This window comes from Periplaneta americana, chromosome 11 (assembly GCF_040183065.1).
Source record: "Periplaneta americana isolate PAMFEO1 chromosome 11, P.americana_PAMFEO1_priV1, whole genome shotgun sequence".
In the NCBI taxonomy this organism is placed as follows: domain Eukaryota; kingdom Metazoa; phylum Arthropoda; class Insecta; order Blattodea; family Blattidae; genus Periplaneta; species Periplaneta americana.
Window position 1 is genome coordinate 170,976,839 of NC_091127.1, and position 25,074 is coordinate 171,001,912.

Here is a 25,074-nt window from a genome sequence, read left to right on the forward strand (position 1 = left end):
AATAATAATAATAATAATAATAATAATAATAATAATAATGTCCACACTGTGGAGTAACGGTTAGCGCGTCTGACCGCGAAATCAGGTAGCCCGGGTTCGATTCCCGGTCGGGGCAAGTTACCTGGTTGAGGTTTTTTCCGGGGTTTTCCCTCAACCCAATATGAGCAAATGCTGGGTAACTTTCGGTGCTGGACCCCGGACTCATTTAACCGGCATTATCACCTTAATCTCATTCAGACGCTAAATAACCCAAGCTGTTGATAAAGCGTAGTAAAATAACCTACTAAAATAAAAATATAATAATAATGATTTATTTAACCTGGCAGAGTTTAGGCCATACGGCCTTCTCTAACACTCAACAAGGATATAATATAATATAAACTAGCCCATTCGCACAGTAACGGTACCGCTATTGGTTATAGCATAGAAAAACCAACAATCAAATGAAAAATCGCAAGATTAATATCAAGGAAATGCTGTTATGTAGTCTGACGTCTAAAATGAACGAAAGAAGTGTTTTAATATTACGTCATCCAGATATTACGACAGGAACGAGTTTTTGACCATTTCATACAACTCGCAAGCTTGTTTACGCGCTGTCACGGTACTGGTAATGTCACAGGACAGATAAGCGCTGTAAAACTAGTTCGACTAAAGCTATATTCCATCGTAAGTGCAGACATAGTCAGGAATCTCTCCCGTGGAGGTGACTATCACTAATAGTCGCTGTGTTACATTTTATTTGTAAGGAGACATGAATCGGCAATGAATTAATGAAATTTCATTACAAAATGTCTTCAGTTTCGAATTATAATACAATCTGTCAAATTAAGTAAAGTGTGAATTTGATTTCATTACAAATCATGAGTTGCAAGAAATTATATTTGTTGCCCGTGTTTTTGTTCTTATTTCTGCCAGCTTCGGTTCTCATCACGTAAGTACACAACAGCCAACATTTACGATTCGCTAGATTTTTTTTTTTTTTTCAGATCGTCCAGCTTCTTGGCATGAATTTGTAAAAGTGTATACAGGGTGTTCGGAAAGTCACTGTGTACTTCCACTTTGAACTGAAGATAGATGTTGAAAGTAATGTTCACGCGCATCAATACAGGCCTGGACTAGTTTTATTTTATTTTCAAACACTTTGAACAGTTCTTGTTCTTAAATCCAGCCTATCGCGGTTATTTCGGCTTGGAGTTCGTCAGGTGTGCGTGTCCGATGTCGATACACTGGACATTTTACTTGTAGTGTCAGGTCTGGGGAGTGTCAAGGCCATAGATTTTTAGAGGTTATGAATTCTCCAAAAATCTCAGTCAAAAGCTATAGATATCATCTGTCAATTGTGTGCAGAGGTGATGTCTTGTTGGAATCATACGTTACTTCATTTCGTTTTATTCAAGTTGGCAAGTGAAGAAGTTTTATATGATATTCTTATTGAATTTGGTATTCCCAAGAAACTAGTTCGATTAATTAAAATGTGTCTCAGTGAAACGTACAGCAGAGTTCGTATAGTTCAGTTTCTGTCAGATGCGTTTCCAATTCACTGTGGGCTAAAGCAAGGAGATGCACTATCACCTTTACTTTTTAACTTTGCTCTAGAGTATGCCATTAGGAAAGTCCACGATAACAGACAGGTTTGGAATTGAACGGGTTACATCAGCTTCTTGTCTATGCGGATGACTTGAATATGTTAGGAGAAAATCCACAAACGATTAGGGAAAACACGGGAATTTTACTGGAAGCAAGTAAAGAGATAGGTTTGGAAGTAAATCCCGAAAAGACAAAGTATATGATTATGTCTCGTGACGAAAATATTGTACGAAATGGAAATATAAAAATTGGAAATTTATCTTTTGAAGAGGTTGAGAAGTTCAAATATCTTGGAGCAACAGTAACCAATATAAATGATACTCGGGAGGAAATTAAACACATAATAAATATGGGAAATGCGTGTTATTATTCGGTTGAGAAACTTTTATCATCCAGTCTGCTGTCGAAAAATCTGAAAGTTAGAATTTATAAAACAGTTATATTACCGAATGTTCTGTATGGTTGTGAAACTTGGACTCTCACTTTGAGAGAGGAACATAGGTTAAGGGTGTTTGAGAATAAGGTGCTTAGGAAAATATTTGGGGCTAAGAGGGATGAAGTTACAGGAGAATGGAGAAAGTTACACAACACAGAACTGTACGCATTGTATTCTTCACCTGACATAAATAGGAACATTAAATCCAGACGTTTGAGATGGGCAGGGCATGTAGCACGTATGGGCGAATCCAGAAATGCATATAGTGTGTTAGTTGGGAGGCCGGAGGGAAAAAGACTTTTAGGCAGGCCGAGACGTAGATGGGAAGATAATATTAAAATGGATTTGAGGGAGGTGGGATATGATGATAGAGACTGGATTAATCTTGCTCAGGATAGGTACCAATGGCGGGCTTATGTGAGGGCGGCAATGAACCTCCGGGTTCCTTAAAAGCCAGTAATTAAGTAAGTAAGTAAGTAAGTAAGTAAGTGAAATTGTACAGAACTAGTGTTTCAGGAAATTTGTAAGAAAATTTCTACTACACTAATTCCGAAACGGAAATGGACAAGAAAAATGCGTTCTTCTTGGGAAAGAATCATGATGTCTTCTCGATAGAATGCAGCAACTTGGAGAACTAATATAATATAATATAATATAATATAATATAATATAATATAATATAATATAATATAATATAATATAATATAATATAATATAATATAATATAATATAATATAATATTACTTACTTACTTACTGGCTTTTAAGGAATCCGGAGGTTCATTGCCGCCCTCACATAAGCCCGCCATTGGTCCCTATCCTGAGCAAAATTAATCCATTCTCAATCATCATATCCCACCTCCCTCAAATCCATTTTAATATTATCTTCCCATCTACGTCTCGGTCTCCCTAAAGGTCTTTTTCCCTCCGGCCTCCCAACTAACACTCTATATGCATTTCTGGATTCGCCCATACGTGCTACATGCCCTGCCCATCTCAAACGTGTGGATTTAATGTTCCTAATTATGTCAGGTGAAGAATACAATGCGTGCAGTTCTGTGTTGTGTAACTTTCTCCATTCTCCTGTAACTTCATCCCTCTTAGCCCCAAATATTTTCCTAAGAACCTTATTCTCAAACACCCGTAGTCTCTATTCCTCTCTCAAAGTGAGAGTCTAAGTTTCACAACCATACAGAACAACCGGTAATATAGGCTAACTGTTTTATAAATTCTAACTTTCAGATTTTTCGACAGCAGACTGGATGATAAAAGTTTCTCAACCGAATAATAACAGGCATTTCCCATATTTATTCTGTGTTTAATTTCCTCCCGAGTATCATTTATATTTGTTACTGTTGCTCCAAGATATTTGAACTTCTCCACCTCTTCAAAAGATAAATTTCCAATTTTTATATTTCCATTTCGTACAATATTTTCGTCACGAGACATAATCATATACTTTGTCTTTTCGGGATTTACTTCCAAACCTATCTCTTTACTTGCTTCCAATAAAATTCCCGTGTTTTCCCTAATATAATATAATATAATATAATATAATATAATATAATATAATATAATATAATATAATATAATATAATATAATATAATATAATATAATATAATATAATATAATATAATATAATATAATATATTTTTGCCAAATATCAGTTAACGAAATATTATTAACGTTTAATATTTTTCATAAACATCTAATTTGTTACGAAATTCAAATGTAACAGTCATCAACATTCAGATTTAGTGATCGTTTCTTGTGAAGATCGTCGTCGAGAGTGTGTGTTTTTAATTGATTGCGATGTACTCGTAATTGATAATGGATAAATTCTTAATAAAGAAAACTGTTCAAAATAAAATTGCAATAAAAAGTAATAATGGTCAATTGACTTGTAGCAGTGGAATTGAAACTAATAGGCAACTCTAGCTCATGCTCATCATCGCTGCTGGGATCAACAAATAAATAACAAAGCAGTGAAAGGAAATAGCTTTCAACTATCTTGGGTTAAGCAACTTCCATAACAGCAATTAACATTTTATTCTGTGCAGAGTCTTACTCTCTCCCAATATTTCACAGAATTCGGCGCCTATGGCACAAGTAATTAAATTGCAATTACTTAATCTGTAATAATGAACAGAAAATACCCTTTAATTATAGTGTCAAACAGTTAATAGAATACTAAAGGATACGACCAGAGAGGAACTCAAATAATTTTTTTTATAATGTCATGGTTGTACCAGATTAATGTAGCTATCAGAGTGCTGCATTGGAGTTAAATCGCTCGCTTGAACTCGGTCGAATGTCGCACCCTCGAGCGAGATAAGATCGGTCGTGATACGCTCGTAATAAATAGAAGCACAGTACAAGGTCATCTCACCGATATGTCTTATCTTGTATGGAAGGCGACAGATATGATACACGTATGTTTTGCTTACACGGTAAAAGTAAGGCTTTATTTTCTGCGTTTATGACAAACGTTTAATAGAACAGTCAATGGAACGTACCAAAACAGAAACATGAAGTTATAAATAAAATAGTATGAAAAACTTCGATATCCTACAGTTATTATTGCTAATTAATAATTATTCAATATTTGATTTACCACATACATAATATGACAGTTCCATACATAGTGTTCCTATATAATGCGACAATGTAGAAACGTTTTACAAACTATTATTGATATAGCAGTAGATTAATAACAATATTAGTACAGAGATAACGTCACGGAAAATATAATAAAACGAATGATCATCCTGCACAATTGTTACAGACGAAAAAGATTGATACACTAATTATATTAGAGATTATTATTATTATTACTAGAAAACTTGATACGGTTCTTGCATTATCGTGACTGTGTTCTCTGTTTATAATGATTACATTTACATCCAATAACATCTATCAGATGTGGCAAAAACAAAATCACTCCTGTTGGGAAAAAAGAAGAAACATTTACCTTCAACATTTATATTACATTTTAAAGCAAGTTTTGTAGTTGTACTATGGAGAGGTTAGTTAAACACTGCAAAATTTTGAAATGATAAACATCTATAATATTACTACACAGTTCATCACTTTAACAAGAACGAATGTCTAACGCTCGGCTTATACCGTTCGAGGATTTATCGCTCGCGACAATTTTACCCATCATACATGTGCGCTACCTATCGGATTATGCTATGATCTACTTGGCAGTCGAGCGAAAACGTCCGATGCAGACCTCTGGTAGCTATTGTACGCAAGTGAAGCAAGAACTGTCCAGAAAAAGAAACAAAAAATACAGGCTTCCAAAATGGAATTTTCTAAAAGTGATAGCTTGAGACACCATCCAAGAAACAGCGACGTAAGGACAGAACTTAATATATTTTCCATTAATACATGGAATAAAAGGAAACAGACAAAGCGTATAATCTATCTCATGTGGAATGAATGACAGATACACGCATTCCGGAAGAAGTATTGAACTACAAGCCATCTAGTAGAAGAGACAGGGACAAATAGTGGAAACGATAGTCAGAAACTTTAGGAAGTCTATTTCAATAGTGAAGTCAGATCGGACTTAAGCCTAAATCATGAACAAAAAGGAAGGCTCGAATATCAGGTAATCATGGTTTATCTCCGAGCACGTGGCTGTGAAAACTATGCAGGTCAGGACAATCAACTTTCGCTCTGCGTTCCCATATCAATACTAACCTGATCCTAATTTAAAACCTTGATTTCTCCGACATTCCTAAGTTTTTTTTTGCTTTTCTTTCTCGAACAAGCTAACTATACTGCGATAAAAGTGATTTACGTTATTCTATATAATCTCCTCAAATAAAGGGTGCGGCAAAACATCCTCCCTAATTTAAAGTTTAAATAAAAAAAACATGGATCAAAATAAAGAAACTGTATTAATATGAATGGTATCTAAACAGTGGGAAATTTAGGTTTACATGCGTTGCCATAGCGATATCAAATGACTTGCGCAAAACAACAAGAATTGAATAGGACATTGAATACACGGAATTGACATTAAATTAGTGCAAATTGTAATCTGTAACCAACGAGTTAGATACTATAGAGAGGCTGAAGACCTCTGATAAGCGCTCCCTGCGGAGGCCAACAGTACTATGGATCGTTCCCTAAAAAACATGGCGGTCTATAGCACCGCCAGCCTCCGCAAGGAGTGCTTATCAAAGGTACACTGCAACGAGTTTGTACATGTATTATATTCTTCAGATACATCAATATTTAACTTAAACATTTCGCTATAGGTTTTGTAAAAATCTGATTTATAAATGAAAAAGTAATAATTAAGACTTTAAAATTTCCAAAAATGTCTCATTCCCTCGGATTTAAATGAAATGTACCGTAAATCATAATATTCGTTGCTGGATAATTAAACCCTCTCAATACAGGTACCATTGCCCCAGAGAATTATAAGATAAGACGGATGAGCATAAGCGAAATATCTGTATTAATAAGTTTGACCATCAAGAGTTTAGTATTTATTGTGTTTATAGGGCCTACTCCAATTTTCTTTTTATTAATGCGTAGGGCTCTTTTTGTTAACAAAGAGGAAAGTTAGCACTTGCATCACACACAATTTGTCAATATTGTTCAAAATAATGACAAATTGTGTGTGATGCAAAAGCCTCTGCCTAGTTGCGAGACACGTGTGAGAACGTTTGTTTCAAATTATATTAGACTACACGATGTCTCCATCACGCGAAAAGAAGTGTACCTAGCTGTGGCTCCTGTTGTTTCTGATAACAATGTTAATCGTAAGTATCTTATCGTTTCAATAAATGTGGTGAGTTATGATCACGAGAAACTTTCTATTAGTGTCATTCTTTAATTATTATGTTGCATGCTAAGAGGTTATTTGTAGTTTTAATAATTGCAGTTTTCAAAAGTTCTCTGTGTTAATTCCAATGTCAAATGAATTTTTCTCAATAACTTAATTACTGGATATATATTTTTTTAATTTTCGCCACTACCTTTCCTCTATTTTACTCCTACTAGTTGCATACGTAGTCTCTCTTGAAATCACCTGGTGAGCACTGAATTACATGATTTCATATTAGGTTAGAAGAGCTGTAGGGTAATTAAATTTGTGACGAAGTCAAAAAATTATTTATTTTTCTTCTGCCGAATACATTCATCCGTCTTTAGGTGCTTTGCTTTGGTTGCATCGAGTATAGCTTGTCATTTAATATCTGGGCTATATTTAGTGAAACTAATAAAACATAGGTCTACAGCTGTTATAAAACGTAAAGTTTTGTGTGTATTTTACTTTTTACTTATTAACATAGTCTTAATATGTAGCTCAGTTCACAGTCATTTCCTACAACATCCGAGCCACGCCCCTTTGTTTTGACTAACCGAAACATGGCGGACCAATGTTCAATTGTCTTCAACTTTCTGAGGTCTTTGTCCTCTCTATAGTAATCTAGCTCGTTGTCTGTAACGAATTCCAACCATGCCGTGGACGGGTGAAGAACGTGCTTACCAACGAGCACAGAATACATAGAGTAGACACTAGCATCTTAATACCATTGGACGGAGTGAAGCCGGTTTGATGGACCTGACGCCATCTTATTGCTACCAAAACATTGCAAAATAGCTATTACGTTATAGAAGATCTTATGATAATAGGAATTCCATATGTCCCTGATTTCCTGGAGGACTCACACTTTCTTGTTTGTTTCGTAATACAGAATCGCTAGGCACGTATTTTGAGCAAAAATTGCAAAACTATCATCGATAAATCACATAGGCTATATACATATTTAAATTGACAGGTCTTCAAGTTGCAGTATGGTACTGAATAGGTACTCTGGAAGGTTAAACAAACAATAATGATATAAAAGGAAGATAACAGTTTGACCTTATTTTGCTACTAGTCCAATAAAAATGCTATCCTATAATAACGCAAATTATCATTCTCTTCCTTTTGCCAGTATTTCGTATAGATGTCCCGATTTTGTTTAGAGAAAAAGTGGAATGCTCTTAATCATATAATATTTGATAGGCTCTTCTTTTATAGTATATAATTAGATTATAACGGCGAACAAAAGTAGTTTTATTACCAAGTGGGTCAAGTTAGATCACGACCGAGTTAATGAAGCTACTAAGTCTGCAAAGCATGTCTGATTTCGTGATTATAAAAATTAATTACAATAATATCAATACACTATTTATTTTTCGTCAAACGAATACGTGCATTCGGTTGAAGAGAAACCTCGGTACACCCATTTTCTATAGCACGCGACACAAACTTCCAACTTGGGTTGTTAGGTTAGCTTCGCTCGTAAATGCTAAGTCTACAAAGCATAAGTCTGATTTCGTGATTATAAAAATTAATTACAATAATATTAATACACTATTTATTTTTCATCAAAAGAATACATGCATGCGGTTGAAGAGAAACCTAGGTACACCCATTTTCTATAGCACGCGACACAAACTTCCAACATGGGTTGTTAGGTTAGCTTCGCCCGTAAATACTAAGTCTACAAAGAGTAAGTCTGATTTAGTGATTATAAAAATTAATTACAATAATATTAATACACTATTTATTTTTCATCAAAAGAATACATGCATGCGGTTGAAGAGAAACCTAGGTACACCCATTTTCTATAGCACGCGACACAAACTTCCAACATGGGTTGTTAGGTTAGCTTCGCTCGTAAATACTAAGTCTACAAAGAGTAAGTCTGATTTAGTGATTATGAAAATTAATTACAATAATATCAATACACTAATCCTTTCTCTTAATCAAACTAATACGTGAACAATACGAATCTAACCGACTAACCTAGGCTAAATAATTCATTATCTACCGGTAGTAAGTACATTTTACACATGCATATTTACCTGTTAAAAATTATTCCAGGAATTTTTTTTTTGAAAACCTGTTTGTGCAGCCATACGCAGCACATGTGGGCATATTGAAATTAGTTCATTTATTAATTAAAACAACGATGCAACATCACAACCAACTGCCCATGTGCTAACCGGGAGCCCAATGTTTTGGTAGCATCATAATGGCGACTGTACACAAAAGCGGCTTCACCTTCAAGCTGTTCATGTCTACTCTATGCATTCTGTGCTCGTTGGTGCTTACGCTGTGGTATCGTTTCTGGTAAGTGGTAATTCCGTTGTCGCTGCCCAGCGTGCTTTTCGGAGACGCTTCCAGATTCCCCCTCGTGGGGCAGTTCCAGATCGGAAAGCATTAACTTGTGGGCATATCAAACTTTGGAGCAAGTGGAGGAGGAAGGCCACGCAGCGTTCGAACTCCAGAAGACTTTAATGCAGGAAGGCGTTCATTTCAGCAGGCTCGAAACACACTAGAGCTCTTCAGTAATCTGATCGGAGTGTGCGTAGAATTTTGCACCATGACTTGCGATTTCACCCCTACAAGATGGTCGTTGTTCAAGAATTGTTTGAACGTGATTATGAAAATCGTATGAGGTCGCTTAATTTCTTCACGTGGCGACGTTCCCTGGCCAGCACGATCACCAGGCCTTGCACCCTGGGGGCACTTAAGGCTGAGGTGTTCAAACATCGGCCGAGGACTTTGCCAGACCTAAGAAATGCAATACAGGAAGAAATTGGTCTTATTCCTCAAGAAATGCTAGTTAGAGTGATGGAGAATTTCCGAAGTCGCATTCAACAATGCATCGATAGTGAAGGACACCACTTGAGAGACACGTTACTCAAAAAATAAAAAAATTCCCACTGTTAAGATACCATTCATATTAATAAAGTTTCCTTATTTTGATACATCTGGTCCACACCTGTGGAGTAACGGTCAGCGCGTCTGGCTGCGAAACCAGGTGGCCCGGGTTCGATTCCTGGTCGGGGCAAGTTACCTGGTTGAGGTTTTTTCTGGGGTTTTCCCTCAACCCAATACGAGTAAATGCTGGGTAACTTTAGGTGCTGGACCCCGGACTCATTTCACCGGCATTATCACCTTCATATCATTCAGACGCTAAATAACCTAGATGTTGATACAGCGTCGTAAAATAACCCAAAAAATAAAAATAAAAAATTGATACATCTGTTTTTTATTTAAATTCTAAATTAGGGAGGATGTTTTGCCGCACCCTTTAGATTATTGGTAGGCTAAATAAAATTGTTTGTAAGATGCGACTTTGTTTCAATAAAATTAAAATGGAATTTGTTAAATATGAATATAGTAAAATATAACTTAGTGGTATAGTTTAAAAGTTGAAACGGTTTAATTGCGTATTACATATCGTACTGTGAACAATACTATACAATATCTTCGATACTTTTAAATAATTTGAAACATTCAATGTGATAGAAATGGAGAATTTTATTTTTGAAACACTTCTATACTTGAATTAAAAATAAAATTAAAAATTTTGGGACTCCAGGGGAATTTTGGATCCCCAGAATGATTATGTGACCAGTTTTTCTTTTCAATTTTTTAAATATAAATTCAGGTCTGAAGGGGTTCAAGTAGCCACTTCCGACGACTCGTTTATCATTTGAGAGAACATTTTTTTTTTCCGCAATCGTCAAATTGTATTCGACATTATGATAGGGTTAGTAGGATTATTCTCTTCACTTCAATCAGTTGTTCTGTTTCGAGAGACATGGCACCTGAACATAACGGTTAAGTTCAAAACTATAAATTACAGTACTGCATAACTGTAGACCTAGAATAAAATTGCATGCCACAGTATCCTACTGTATTTTCCTTTTTCGGTCTTATCTACTGTAGTTCATGCCCACGTGCATCAACATCGGTTAGTGTAACCATCGGTTAAAATTGTCACCTAATCCCTGATTAAGCATTTTTACTGTGGATCGACCTCGGTTACGACTTAAATAGAAGGTTAACCACAGTAATCCCTAATCGGCCAAATATGAGCGGTTAAAGGAGATAACCAGCGATTAGTAGAGCAAGTAAAGCAAAATGGCGGCCAGAACCACAGGTGATTATTTCTAAGACGATTATTATTGTACAGTACTTGAATTACTTGGATAGAGCGTGAGCGTGAAGGTTCTTTAGTGGAAAGAGAGAATTCTTACGAGGAATTAGGTGACAGAAAATTTCAGGAGGGATTTCGTTTATCAAAATCTACAAATGGATTACTTGAAATAACACAAGAACAGTCATATTTCTCCTACGGATCGGCTGCTTATATTACGATTCTATGTAACTGTTATTTTCTATATTTTAAGAGGGAATACTCGAATATCGGTATCTCTTTCTCTATGTCACTGGCTGAACAAAGACAGGTTATGGATGGATCTTAGGATAATGCACAATTCCCTGGTGTAAATGGAGTCCAAGATCGTACACACATTCCTACCAATCTTCTACATCCTTTTCCTTTATGGATATTCCATCTTTTTTATATAATACATTTAAATCTAGTAATTAAGTCTATCGATACTTCAACCTAACATTGGGATATAATCACTTTTGGATTCAATTTTCCATTTTGTACGATTTTAACCTAACATTACTGAAAAACAAAGAAATGGAACTCACAAATATAACAGCGCCCAAAGGCAAACAAATGCAACGCGAAAATGTAGGATACGTTCATTTCGATGTAGAACATAGTGAGCGCAGTCGTTTTTAGACGTTGACTATTATCTTTGCAGCGGTATGGATGCTTTCCTTCAGTCATTTTGTAGAAACAATGTACCATCATAGACTTTACTCTGGTTAAATGAGGTGTCAGCTAGCCATGTTTTAGTAATCTGTGATTATGAATGGTGCACATAAATTACATTTTAACCACGGCTACTGTTTAACCGTCGTTTCGTAATCTATGATTACTGCGTTTTTAATCAATGTTGATGCACTTCGCCATCGAGTTGCAAAGAATTTACTGTAGTACAGTATACTGTATTTAGAATTAAACTACAGTAATGCATTTCATTTAAAGCATGAAGGGATACATAATGCATATTATAAATTTACTGTAGATGTAGATTCATTTTCCGGGCTGAGAGGCCGTGGTCTATTGGTTAGCCTCTCAGCCCGGAAAATGAATCTACATCTATAGACTCCGGCCGTGAAAGCCTACACTGCAAGATTATAAATTTACTGTTAGACTGGGGAGCCTCCCTCCCAATAAAGGACACCTCCCAGATGGGACAGATTGTTACGTCCCTTGGATGTCCGTAAATGAGAGGTTTCACTGTATTGCCGATTTAATGGAAATGGACATAGATTTTTGGACCATCCTATATTTATGTGTGTAACAAAGAAATGATAGTACCTAATGTACCTTTTTATTTAACAGGCTCGCAATATCAATTATTTACGATCATGTCAGCCCAGTATTTCCGTACATCAGTGATACTGGTGCATTTCCACCTGAGAGTTGCATATTTGGTTTATTACTTAACTTCGCCGCATATACAAGTAAGTACTTACACACTATCCATAACTAATTGTATAATTTTATTTTAAAAGTCTAAACGCGTAATTTTACCAGTGAAGTTCCTCACTGTATTCGTTTGGACGTCTAGCTGAAACATATCGGCATATTCACCGAACAATGCTTCGTTGCCATTATAGCCCATTAGCATATCACTAGCCTCATTCCAAGGGATAAGCTGTTAACAGCTCAAAGCCAAGGTTTTAGATTCAGCAATGTAATGAAGCTTCCTTTCGTTCACGAAGGTCGTGCCTCTCATTTTTTTCGAGTAATTCTATGTAGGAGAAAAAATGGGAGTATAAGGGTACAGTGCATCAATTATTCATAGATTTTAAAAAGGCACATGACTCGGTTAAGAGAGAAGTTTTATATGATATTCTTACTGAATTCGGTATTCCAAAGAAACTAGTTCGATTAATTAAAGTATATCTCAGTGAAACGTACAGCAGAGTCCGTATAGGTCAGTTTCTGTCAGATGCGTTTCCAATTCACTGCAGGCTAAAGCAAGGAGATGCACTATCACCTTTACTATTTAACTTTGCTCTAGAGTATGCCATTAGAAAAGTCCAGGATAACAGAGAAGGTTTGGAATTGAACGGGTTACATCAGCTGCTTGTTTATACGGATGACGTGAATATGTTAGGAGAAAATCCACAAACGATTAGGGAAAACACGGGAATTTTACTGGAAGCAAGTAAAGAGATAGGTTTGGAAGTAAATCCCGAAAAGACAAAGTATATGATTATGTCTCGTGACGAGAATATTGTACGAAATGGAAATATAAAAATTGGAAATTTATCTTTTGAAGAGGCGGAGAAGTTCAAATACCTGGGAGCAACAGTAACACATATAAATTATACTCGGGAGGAAATTAAACACAGAATAAATATGGGAAATGCCTGTTATTATTCGGTTGAGAAGCTTTTATCATCCAGTCTGCTGTCAAAAAATCTGAAGATTAGAATTTATAAAACAGTTATATTAGCGGTTGTTCTTTATGGTTGTGAAACTTGGACTCTCACTTTGAGTGAGGAACATAGGTTAAGGGTGTTTGAAAATAAGGTGCTTAGGAAAATATTTGGGGCTAAGAGAGATGAAGTTACAGGAGAATGGAGAAAGTTACACAACACAGAAGTGCACGCATTGTATTCTTCACCTGACATAATTAGGACCATTAAATCCAGACGTTTGAGATGGGCAGGGCATGCAGCACGTATGGGCGAATCAGAAATGCATATAGAGTGTTAGTTGGGAGGCCTGAGGGAAAAAGACCTATAGGGAGGCCGAGACGTAGGTGGGAAGATAATTTTAAAATGGATTTGAGGGAGGTGGAATATGATGATAGAGAATGGATTAATCTTGCTCAGGATAGGGACCAATGGCGGGCTTATGTGAGGGCGGCAATGAACCTCCGGGTTCCTTAAAAGCCATTAGGTAAGTAAGTAAGTAAGTAAGTAAGTAAGTAAGTAAGTAAGTAAGTAAGTAAGTAAGTAAGTAAGTAAGTAAGTAAGTAAGTAAGTAAGTAAGTAAGTAAGTAAGTAATTAAGGCCTACTTAAATTTAACACGTGAAAGATATATAATACGTTTTCCAAAGTGATAGTGTTGAAAGTTGTGTAATCAAAGACGTCTAAATTTCTGAGTTCATTTTATTGTAAATTGTCATAGTTAAAACTGGTAAGGACAATAAATTATTTATTGTTAATTACACGTGATGTCCGCCGCGGTAGCGTTCGCGCTGTCCGTCCAAGCAGTCCATAGTTCGATTCCCGGCGTAAACAATTAAATAAATTTATTTTCCGTCTCTGCGGTGGTCCAGATTTATGCCAATTTCACATCCTGAAAGGCCCGCAATGTTTAGATTTAGAAACAACACCTTCCCCTATTCTGGATACATGGCAGGGAAGGTAAAACGGATAAAAAAGGAAGAATTTTATTATACGTGAAGTCAGTATGTACTGCCAATGAAAACTCACAACGCTAAAGAGATCGAAAACGACGATTATTTCGCATATCTGCTAATTCAATAAAATAACATGCAAATCTCAAATAGCACGTATGGCTGAAACAGAAATGTTTCCACTCTGAAACTACAGAATTCGCCATTGTTTTATCATATAGAATCATCACACCTAGAAACTATCGAAAATATGTATTAAAAATGTGAGACTATAGCCCAAAGCCACACTTTTAACAAAAATGGATTTTTACGCACGCACACACACACACACACTATCTCTCTCTCTCTCTCTATGAAAGATTGGCATATTTAATGGGTGCGCATATTAAACTTACTCAGTGAAAACTGATGTGTCCCGTATTTTTTTCTAATATGTCTGGCAATCCTATTTCTGAAGGGAAAATCAAAGTTAGTGGCAGCAGAATGTACGGCATAAGAATACGACTCAATATTACAACAAAGCAAAATAAGGAGTTTGCAAAATAGTCCTCCTACACATGATATGGTAATTAGAAAACAAGTGAAACTCCCGTCTTCATGGTATTACTTGTTTAGAATGTGGAAATCTGATATTGTGACAACATGAATAGGAAGTAGGTTAATTTTAAAATACGATGATTATTTGTAAATAGATTTGTTTTCTCTGTTCTAGTGCTGGGCAGTATATATATGCGATATCTACAAGTTGAATATTATGTAACAGCAAAGCCAGGAAAAGGTGTGGGTCATAATTTTAATAAAGTGACCGCAATTATTGGAGCAGTTTCATGCTTGGGTCTCGACATAGTGGCCAATTTCCAGGTCATAAGCCTTATCGATGTCCACATGACGGGAGCAATGTTATGTTTCGGTACCGGCATAGTCTACTTTGCTTTACAGGTGAGTTCATTTTTCTTCGGAAATTACAGTCATGGTAAATTGCGCTTATCACTTAACCTTCCTTTACGTCACTTGGTGATAAGTCTTTTTTGTGCGGAATCACTCATGCACAAATTGATAATGCCGAAGAGGAGCACCGCTATCCAACTGACAGAGCATCGCCTTTTCATGCTAGCAACCTGGGTTCGAATCTCGGTGGGTAAAAGTGGCATTTGTGGTGACAAAGACGATGCTTTGCAGTAGGTTTTCGCGGGTGCTGCAGTTTCTCCTATCAGCATTTCACCATTGTTCCAAAAAAAATCCACAAGTCAAATTAATAACATTACACAAAAACTTGATAGCAAATTAAAGAACCATATGCATGGGGGATGTCCTGACCAAAAATCAAAACATTTCAAATAAAATTACAACGCAGGGGACAATTTATGGCGTAGTTATAAAAAATAGTAAATATTTTATTACTCAGAAACTATTTGCCCCAGGAGGATGAAACTTTGTCAGTTTTTCATTGCAATCAATGAATATGTGTGGTAAAAATTTCATAAGGATTGACTGAATAGTTTCGGATTTACAAATTTCACTCATGGGTTACCTTAATCACAATGCTGTGCTATGTAGTTCTCTTACCATGGTGCACCGAGGGCAACACCTATGGCGACAAAGAACTACAACTACGGCGCGACACTCCTAGATGGGGACAGTTTGTGAATGACGCAAAGTATCCAATGGATAAAAAGAATATAAAAAAAATGATGCTGAAGATCCCGCCATTGCAGCACTAATAAAATTATCTTATAATATCACACATTAAATCACTACATAGTGATCTCATATTTTAATTCACGCAAGAAAGCACAACCGTCATACAGGAAAGGTGAAGTGAAAATTAATTTACCGATAATTAGACTTTTATTGTTTTTTGACAAGTCTTTGTTAGAAAAAAAAAAGATGGCAGATGAGTCATAGAATTCCTGAAATTGCGTGCGATTTTCGGTTTCGGGATAGTTCATTGTCATGTTAAAACCAATTATTTTTGTAAAAGCGAAAATTACCAGAAAATTTTGGGCTAGTTACGAAAATGAATTGCTTGTGTCTTCCATGGTTAGGGGGAGATTTGGATCTCTGCAGTGACTGCGTGATCTGAACCATCGGCCTATCACAAAGGGTTCGATTCCCGCTCAGGCCTGAAATTTTTCATTTGGTATTAAATTGGCAGACAAGATTGCAGTTGGAGTTTTTCTCGGCGCTCTCTCTAGACAACATTAAACCAACATCTCTGCATTCTATTATTCAAATACTGCCATCTCTCCGAATGCCAGTCGGCAACGTGCCGAGGGGATTGCTGTACGGGTATGAGGTTGCCTGCATATAACCTAGACACACAACAAACCTCAGCATAATTGACCGGTGATGAAAATACGCCCATCTGGGTGTTGGTACAGTAGACGAGTTAACGGTCTGAGCACTAGGTCACAATGACTCCCATATATATCAGTTCAAACGTAAGATTGTGTTCAAAACTTGTACTGCAGAGGCACTGGTAGGGTTACTAGATTAGACGCAAGAAGAGCTTGCCACGGTAAGCTGCGGGAACTTTCGGAAACGTTCGGGTGCACTCGACCTCGCTTCGATTCGATTGGCAAACTGTCGACAGTTCTCAGTCGTCTGCAGGCTTGATGTTTCGAGTGAGATTTATCACAGCGCATGTAACGTAACCTAAACCTTGTTGCAGAGTAACTAGTAACATAACATTGTTGAAAATACAGAAGCACGATTATTTTTACATATAAAATCACTGAATGAAATGACAAAGATGTTATAAGAAATATGTAATTGTTGAAAATACAGAGACACGATTTTTTTACATATAAAATCACTGAATGAAATGACAAAGATGTTATAAGAAATATGTAATTGTTGAAAACACAGAAGCAGGAATTTTTTTTCACATATAAAATCAATGAATGAAATGACAAAGATGTTATAAGAAATATGTAATTGTTGAAAATACAGAAACATGATTTTTTACATATAAAATCACTGAATGAAATGACAAAGATGTTATAAAAAATATGTAATTGTTGAAAACACAGAAGCAGGAATTTTTTTACATATAAAATCAATGAATGAAATGACAAAGATGTTATAAGAAATGTGTAATTGTTGAAAATACAGAAACACGAATTTTTTTACATATAAAATCACTGAATGAAATGACAAAGATGTTATAAGAAATATGTAATTGTTGAAAATACAGAGACACGATTTTTTTACATATAAAATCACTGAATGAAATGACAAAGATGTTATAAGAAATATGTAATTGTTGAAAACACAGAAGCAGGAATTTTTTTTTACATATAAAATCAATGAATGAAATGACAAAGATGTTATAAGAAATATGTAATTGTTGAGAACACAGAAGCACGAATTTTTTTTTACATATAAAATCACTGAATGAAATGACAAAGATGTTATAAGAAATATGTAATTGTTGAAAACACAGAAACACGATTTTTTTACATATAAAATCACTGAATGAAATGACAAAGATGTTATAAGAAATATGTAATTGTTGAAAATACAGAAACACGATTTTTTTTACATATAAAATCACTGAATGAAATGACAAAGATGTTATAAGAAATATGTAATTGTTGCAAACACAGAAGCAGGAATTTTTTTTTACATATAAAATCAATGAATGAAATGACAAAGATGTTATAAGAAATATGTAATTGTTGAGAACACAGAAACACGAATTTTTTTTACATATAAAATCACTGAATGAAATGACAAAGATGTTATAAGAAATATGTAATTGTTGAGAACACAGAAGCAAGAATTTTTTTTACATATAAAATCAATGAATGAAATGACAAAGATGTTATAAGAAATATGTAATTGTTGAAAACACAGAAGCAGGATTTTTTTTACATATAAAATCACTGAATGAAATGACAAAGATGTTATAAGAAATATATAATTGTTGCAAACACAGAAGCAGGAATTTTTTTACATATAAAATCAATGAATGAAATGAGAAAGATGTTATAAGAAATATGTAATTGTTGAAAATACAGAAACACGATTTTTTTACATATAAAATCACTGAATGAAATGACAAAGATGTTATAAGAAATATGTAATTGTTGAAAATACAGAAACACGAATTTTTTTACATATAAAATCACTGAATGGAATGACAAAGATGTTATAAGAAATATGTAATTGTTGAAAACATAGAAGCAGGATTTTTTTTTACATATAAAATCACTGAATGAAATGACAAAGATGTTATAAGAAATATATAATTGTTGAAAACACAGAAGCAGGAATTTTTTTTACATATAAAATCAATGAATGAAATGACAAAGATGTTATAAGAAATATGTAATTGTTGAAAATACAGAAACACGATTTTTTTACATATAAAATCACTGAATGAAATGACAAAGATGTTATAAGAAATATGTAATTGTTGAAAACACAGAAGCAGGAATTTTTTTTACATATAAAATCAATGAATGAAATGACAAAGATGTTATAAGAAATATGTAATTGTTGAAAATACAGAAACACGATTTTTTTACATATAAAATCACTGAATGAAATGACAAAGATGTTATAAGAAATATGTAATTGTTGAAAACACAGAAGCAGGATTTTTTTTTACATATAAAATCGATGAATGAAATGACAAAGATGTTATAAGAAATATGTAATTGTTGAAAATACAGAAACACGAATTTTTTACACATAAAATCACTGAATGAAATGACAAAGATGTTATAAGAAATATGTAATTGTTGAAAACACAGAAACACGATTTTTTTTACATATAAAATCAATGAATGAAATGACAAAGATGTTATAAGAAATATGTAATTGTTGAAAATACAGAAACACGAATTTTTTTACATATAAAATCACTGAATGAAATGACAAAGATGTTATAAGAAATATGTAATTGTTGAAAACATAGAAGCAGGAATTTTTTTACATATAAAATCAATGAATGAAATGACAAAGATGTTATAAGAAATATGTAATTGTTGAAAATACAGAAACACGATTTTTTTTACATATAAAATCACTGAATGAAATGACAAAGATGTTATAAGAAATATGTAATTGTTGAAAACACAGAAGCAGGATTTTTTTACATATAATATCACTGAATGAAATGACAAAGATGTTATAAGAAATATGTAATTGTTGAAAACACAGAAGCAGGAATTTTTTTACATATAAAATCACTGAATAAAATGACAAAGATGTTATAAGAAATATGTAATTGTTGAAAATACAGACACGAATTTTTTTACATATAAAATCACTGAATGAAATGACACAGATGTTACAATAAATATGTAATCGTGTAATAATTGATATTTGACACTAATACTACGTGATTTTATTAAAATGTTCGGATAACTAGTGTACTATGGTCGGTTTATTTTAATCTGTATGTACTCCTTATGTTACGAGTGGAACCTGTTTCATTTTTCATAATTTTATAAACGTTATAAATAATTCCCTAGTTTTGCTGTGTAACGTTTTATTAGCACTTTCTAATTTGAAGCAAAACGGGGGCATTGTTAAGTACATAGAATGTTATACAGAACTCTGTTATTGAACAAACACACTTTGAACTACATAAAACTACTGATATCAGGGATAAAACGCGGAATATGTAACGCAACCGCTAGTTTCTATCCGCTATGCACAAAAACACTCCACGATACGAACAGTTCAAGACCGCGCTTTCGAATGCGCCCTGTAATCAGCATTAGGTGATTCATAGCAGCCCTGTAACGAGCATGGCGGCACGAGGACCGAATATTGTTCTCTGCGTATCAGTCAAATGGGCAAGCTTTCTTTGCGCTTCCTCTACCTATATGACCCTTTTCTAACATAAGCTTGTTTCACGAAATGTCTACTTCGAATTTATCTTCTAGCATTTTGCTTTGAATATTAATCAGTTTGAATAATCTGTTTTCTTTAGGTATGGATATCCTATAAAATTCCAGGCGTGACATCAAAGCACGTTCTTCTTGTAAGGACGGTATTTGTTATACTTTGTTGTACAGCGACTATCATCACCATTGGTGCAGGAATAGCAGCGTATCGCATATACCCAGGTAGGTAGGAGTGATCTCATATTAAAATCATTCATATTATTCCATACAAAATATAAATTCATGCCATTACTGTTACATTCATGGTGAATCATCAGTGTGTGTGAATTACATAGGATGGAATTAGAAACTAGACCCTATGCATTTATTTAGTGGTGAATTCTTAAGGAGGGACATACACCTTTAAGTAATGAAAAACAAGTGAAATTCAATGTTTGTTTCTCAGCAATTAATAATTCTGAAACCTTGAAAGTTAATATGCTAAATATATACTAAGTTACTTTTACAATTGTATACTATTTTCAGATTTTGTAAAACTATTATCATTACGGGTTGTTAGAAAATTTGCACGCAATTATATTTCATACTTGTGAACAAACCTATCTACATAGAACTACGGGTTTAACACTTATAGCTTATTAAAAAAAAATACTTTTGACCTAATAAAATTTAAAAAATATTGACTGCAAAATAGAAATTAAAATAAAAAATATTTCAAGTCATGATATTTGAAAGATCCTATGTCATGTTATTCATATGACATTCAGGAATAAACAGAAAAAGAATCACTGAGAAATAATAATAATAATTCTTTATTTATACCGGCAGAGTTAAGGCCATAGGGCCTTCTCTTACACTCTACTGATATGTATGGAAATTATAGTGGTACACGACATTTTGATGCATAAAATGCAGCTGCCATTTTGAATTGCTAATTACTTGTAACAGTAATAGTTATACATACATGCTTACTTACTTACTGGCTTTTAAGGAACCCGGAGGTTCATTGCCGCCCTCACATAAGCCCGCCATTGGTCCCTATCCTGTGCAAGATTAATCCAGTCTCTATCATCATATCCCACCTCCCTCAAATCCATTTTAATATTATTCTCTCATCTACGTCTCGGCCTCTCCAAAGGTCTTTTTCCCAACTAACACTCTATATACATTTCTGGATTCGCCCATACGTGCTACACGCCCTGCCCATCTCAAACGTCTGGATTTAAAATTCCTAATTATGTCAGGTGAAGAATACAATGCGTGCAGTTCTGCATTGTGTAACTTTCTCCATTCTCCTGTAACATCATCCCTTTTAGCCCCAAATATTTTCCGAAGCACCTTATTCTCAAACACCCTTAACCTATGTTGCTCTCTCAAAGTGAGAGTCCAAGTTTCACAACCATACAGAACAACCGGTAATATAACTGTTTTATAAATTCTAACTTTCAGATTTTTTGACAACAGCCTGGATGATAAAAGCTTCTCAACCGAATAATAACAGGAATTTCTCATATTTATTCTGTGTTTAATTTCCTCCCGAGTATCATTTATATTTGTTACTGTTGCTCCCAGGTATTTGAATTTTTCCACCTCTTCAAAGGATAAATTTCCAATTTTTATATTTCCATTTCGTACAATATTCTGGTCACGAGACATAATAATATACCTTGTCTTTTCAGGATTTACTTCCAAACCTATTTCTTTACTTGGTTACTTGGTAAAATTCCCGTGTTTTCCCTAATAGTTTGTGGATTTTCTCCTAACATATTCACGTCATCCACATAGACAAGCAGCTGATGTAACCCGTTCAATTCCAAACTCTCTCTGTTATCCTGGACTTTCCTAATGGCATATTCTGGAGCAAAGTTAAAAAGTAAAGGGATAATACATCTCCTTGATTACGCAGAAAAAAAAATCAAGTGAAACATTATGAACTATGTCTCCAAAAACATAAAATTACTTTTAGCAATTCATTCTGATCAGAATATTACTATCTTGTCGGCGACAAGAGCCAACCTTATGGTTGAGGTTGGAAGCTTGTCAGTCGAAGAGGACAAGTTTCTTTGATGTGCTGTATATCCCTGATGTAAGCGCTAGAGAAAATATAAAACAATAAAAACGTTGTGGTTTTGCAAAAGAAAGAAAGACATATGTACTGCACCAGTACGCAATCATGAACAATTAATTAATTTTCACAAACGTTCATTTGATATAAGGTACCTAGTGATCTGACCAAACGAAATGATTATAATGGGAAGTACGCATCATTTCTTCATATAATTTTTCAGCTGATATTCATTAAGAAAACCTGTTTCTTATTCCAATTAGTTTCAAACTGCAGTTACAACAATGACTTGTTCACACTTTGCTTGTTTTACAGGCACTTATGAAGATGCAAGACATTGGAAACGGGAAGAACCAGGCTGGGAGCTTCATCTAGTCAGCACCATTTCCGAATGGATCATGTGCATGTTATATAGCTTCCTTATGCTTTCTTTCGTGCCTGATTTATGGGGCTATGAACTCGTGCTTCCTAAAGTCATGCCTAAAGATAATAAATGCTGAAAAAGAATCAAGAAATCACAGTATGGACTTCGATGTGTGAAGCTGATTAGGTTTCCTACCAAACTGGAACTTTAATATGTTTCAACATTACTTTCTGAACATGGTTGAACTAACAACTATTTATGCTACTACTGCACATTCGGCAATCTCATGTATCAATGACTTTCTGGTTAATGAAGCAATATCGTCATTAGTTGGTTCCCGAAAATTGCAGCAGTAATCAAAACAATGGTACCTGAACAATTTTAATATCACAGTGACAGATCATTAAAGAAATTCAACCTGCTTATAAACATATTTTCTCATAGATTATATCCTTGAACAGAACTATGTATCGAACTGTAATAAAAATACATCTCTTCATGCAATTAACAAACCACATGTAACACTCCCGATTTGTATGCTGAACTCTTGGCAATAAAACCATCAACTCCCTTGCTCTCCAATATTCCTAACACACACAGAGGGTTTAGAAGAAAGGGCTGGACATCACTGAAGATGATTCTGATCCATTTCTTCCTGAAGACTGCACAATGAAAAAAGTGATGAAGAAATAATTTCAATTTTGTTCTTGACAGTCATGCCCTGTGGGTAATCAAAAGGATGCAACGGCACTTTACCTTGGGTACTCAGGAATTATATTTTGTTGCACATAGACACACTTCCATCTTTTATTATTTGAAATTTCGTGGAATTATATCGTGAATTCATTAAACTTTTAACTGTCGAAAATGATAAGGTTAACATGGGGTTTTGTAAGATTTTACTTCCCTTCTTAGCAAGATGGTCAGCAACTTCATTACCCGATAATCTATGTGTGCTGGTACCCATTGAAAAACCATCCTTTTGTTAAGCTTCGACAGATGGTGCATAATTTTCCAACAATCAATACAGTAGAATCTCTCTTATCCGGCACCAAAGGGCCAAAGCTAGTTCTAGATACGAGTGTTTCCAGATAACTGAATAAATACCGGTATACACAAAAAAAAAGTTCGTATTTCATGGTGCCAGATGTTGAAACTGCAGCCATGTGAAGCTTATTTCTCTATCACTGCTCATAACTGAATAAACATAAAAACTGTGTTGATTTTCCTTATTGAAACACATCATACAACACAAATAATACACTAATTTCAGGTTCGAATATTCAATGAAAATTAAAGTTCGTGCGAACTTCCTAATGTGGCAAAACTGACACCCAGACTGTGGCTATGTGGCAGATTTAAACATTTTTTTGTATATTATTACGAGGTACCGAAGTACATATGATCATCTTTCATAATTCTTTTTTGGCCCAGCCAAAAGTGCCACTGTTTTTGTATTGCTGGTTATTTGGGTGCCAGTCACGAGGGATTTTACTGTACTATTATTATTGTTTTTTTTTTAAGTGAAAGATTGATTGTTATAGCAGCAATAGCTGCTTTAGAATCACTGAATATAACACAATGAAATTTAAATTAAACATAACCGTAACATAAACATAGAAGTTTGCGCCCAGGCTACCAAATGGGAACATTCACAATGATTCACATAAACACTGACATTAACAATGCCGTTATAAGTTAACATGAAAGTTTGCAAACTCCAAACTTTCATGCTTATGCCTACGTGATTTGCAAACGGAACACAATCGTGGAGCGCTGAGGTATACGATAGAATATGAGGAAATGGCGTCGTTGTTATGTTTCCATGGTTACCTAGTATGTTTGCTCAGCGAATAGGGATTATAAAGAATGGACACTTCGCGTCGGTACCTTTGATGTAGCCGGACTGATTTCAATGACCTTCAAGCCAGCTAGAGCGTGAGATTCTGCTTTCTCCCTAGAGTTGGCGCTGACATCACACCAGCTAGCAGTCGACACAGCGGAAATATAACACATATAATTAATACATCTTGGTACATTATGTACTCAAATAAAATAAATTGGATCCATAATATAATAAATCCGTCATTAACTGTAATGTCTAGACTCTAGAGTTCCTTTACAATGAGAGTTGAGACGTTGACTCCAACAACAATTAAAATATGTAATGATTTGATAGCACTGAAAATGGAAAAACAAAACGCTTATGAGAAGTAAAACCATATATCTATATTATATTATATACAAATATTAAACGAATTTGATACATAATTTTATAATGTATTATATTGTTTTATAATATAATTTATTATATCTGAAATATAAAAAAATATTATTACAACTAGTTTGTCACTGAGAAATAGGGAAAAGTTGTTAACTTGAATTTATTTGAAGCAAAGCGTTACTGAATTATGCAATAAGGTAGGCGAT

General features: G+C 34.5%; 1 protein-coding gene across 1 annotated transcript; it reads left to right on the top strand.

Annotated features, from left to right (window-relative positions):
* Positions 1-604: 604 nt before the first annotated feature.
* On the top strand, positions 605-23,159 carry LOC138709598 (DNA damage-regulated autophagy modulator protein 2-like). The gene is made up of 5 exons (XM_069840487.1): positions 605-934; positions 12,319-12,440; positions 15,067-15,293; positions 20,302-20,437; positions 22,596-23,159. The coding sequence occupies exons 1-5, from the start codon at positions 864-866 to the stop codon at positions 22,778-22,780; spliced, it is 741 nt and encodes a 246-aa protein (XP_069696588.1). The 5' UTR covers positions 605-863; the 3' UTR covers positions 22,781-23,159.
* Positions 23,160-25,074: the final 1,915 nt, after the last annotated feature.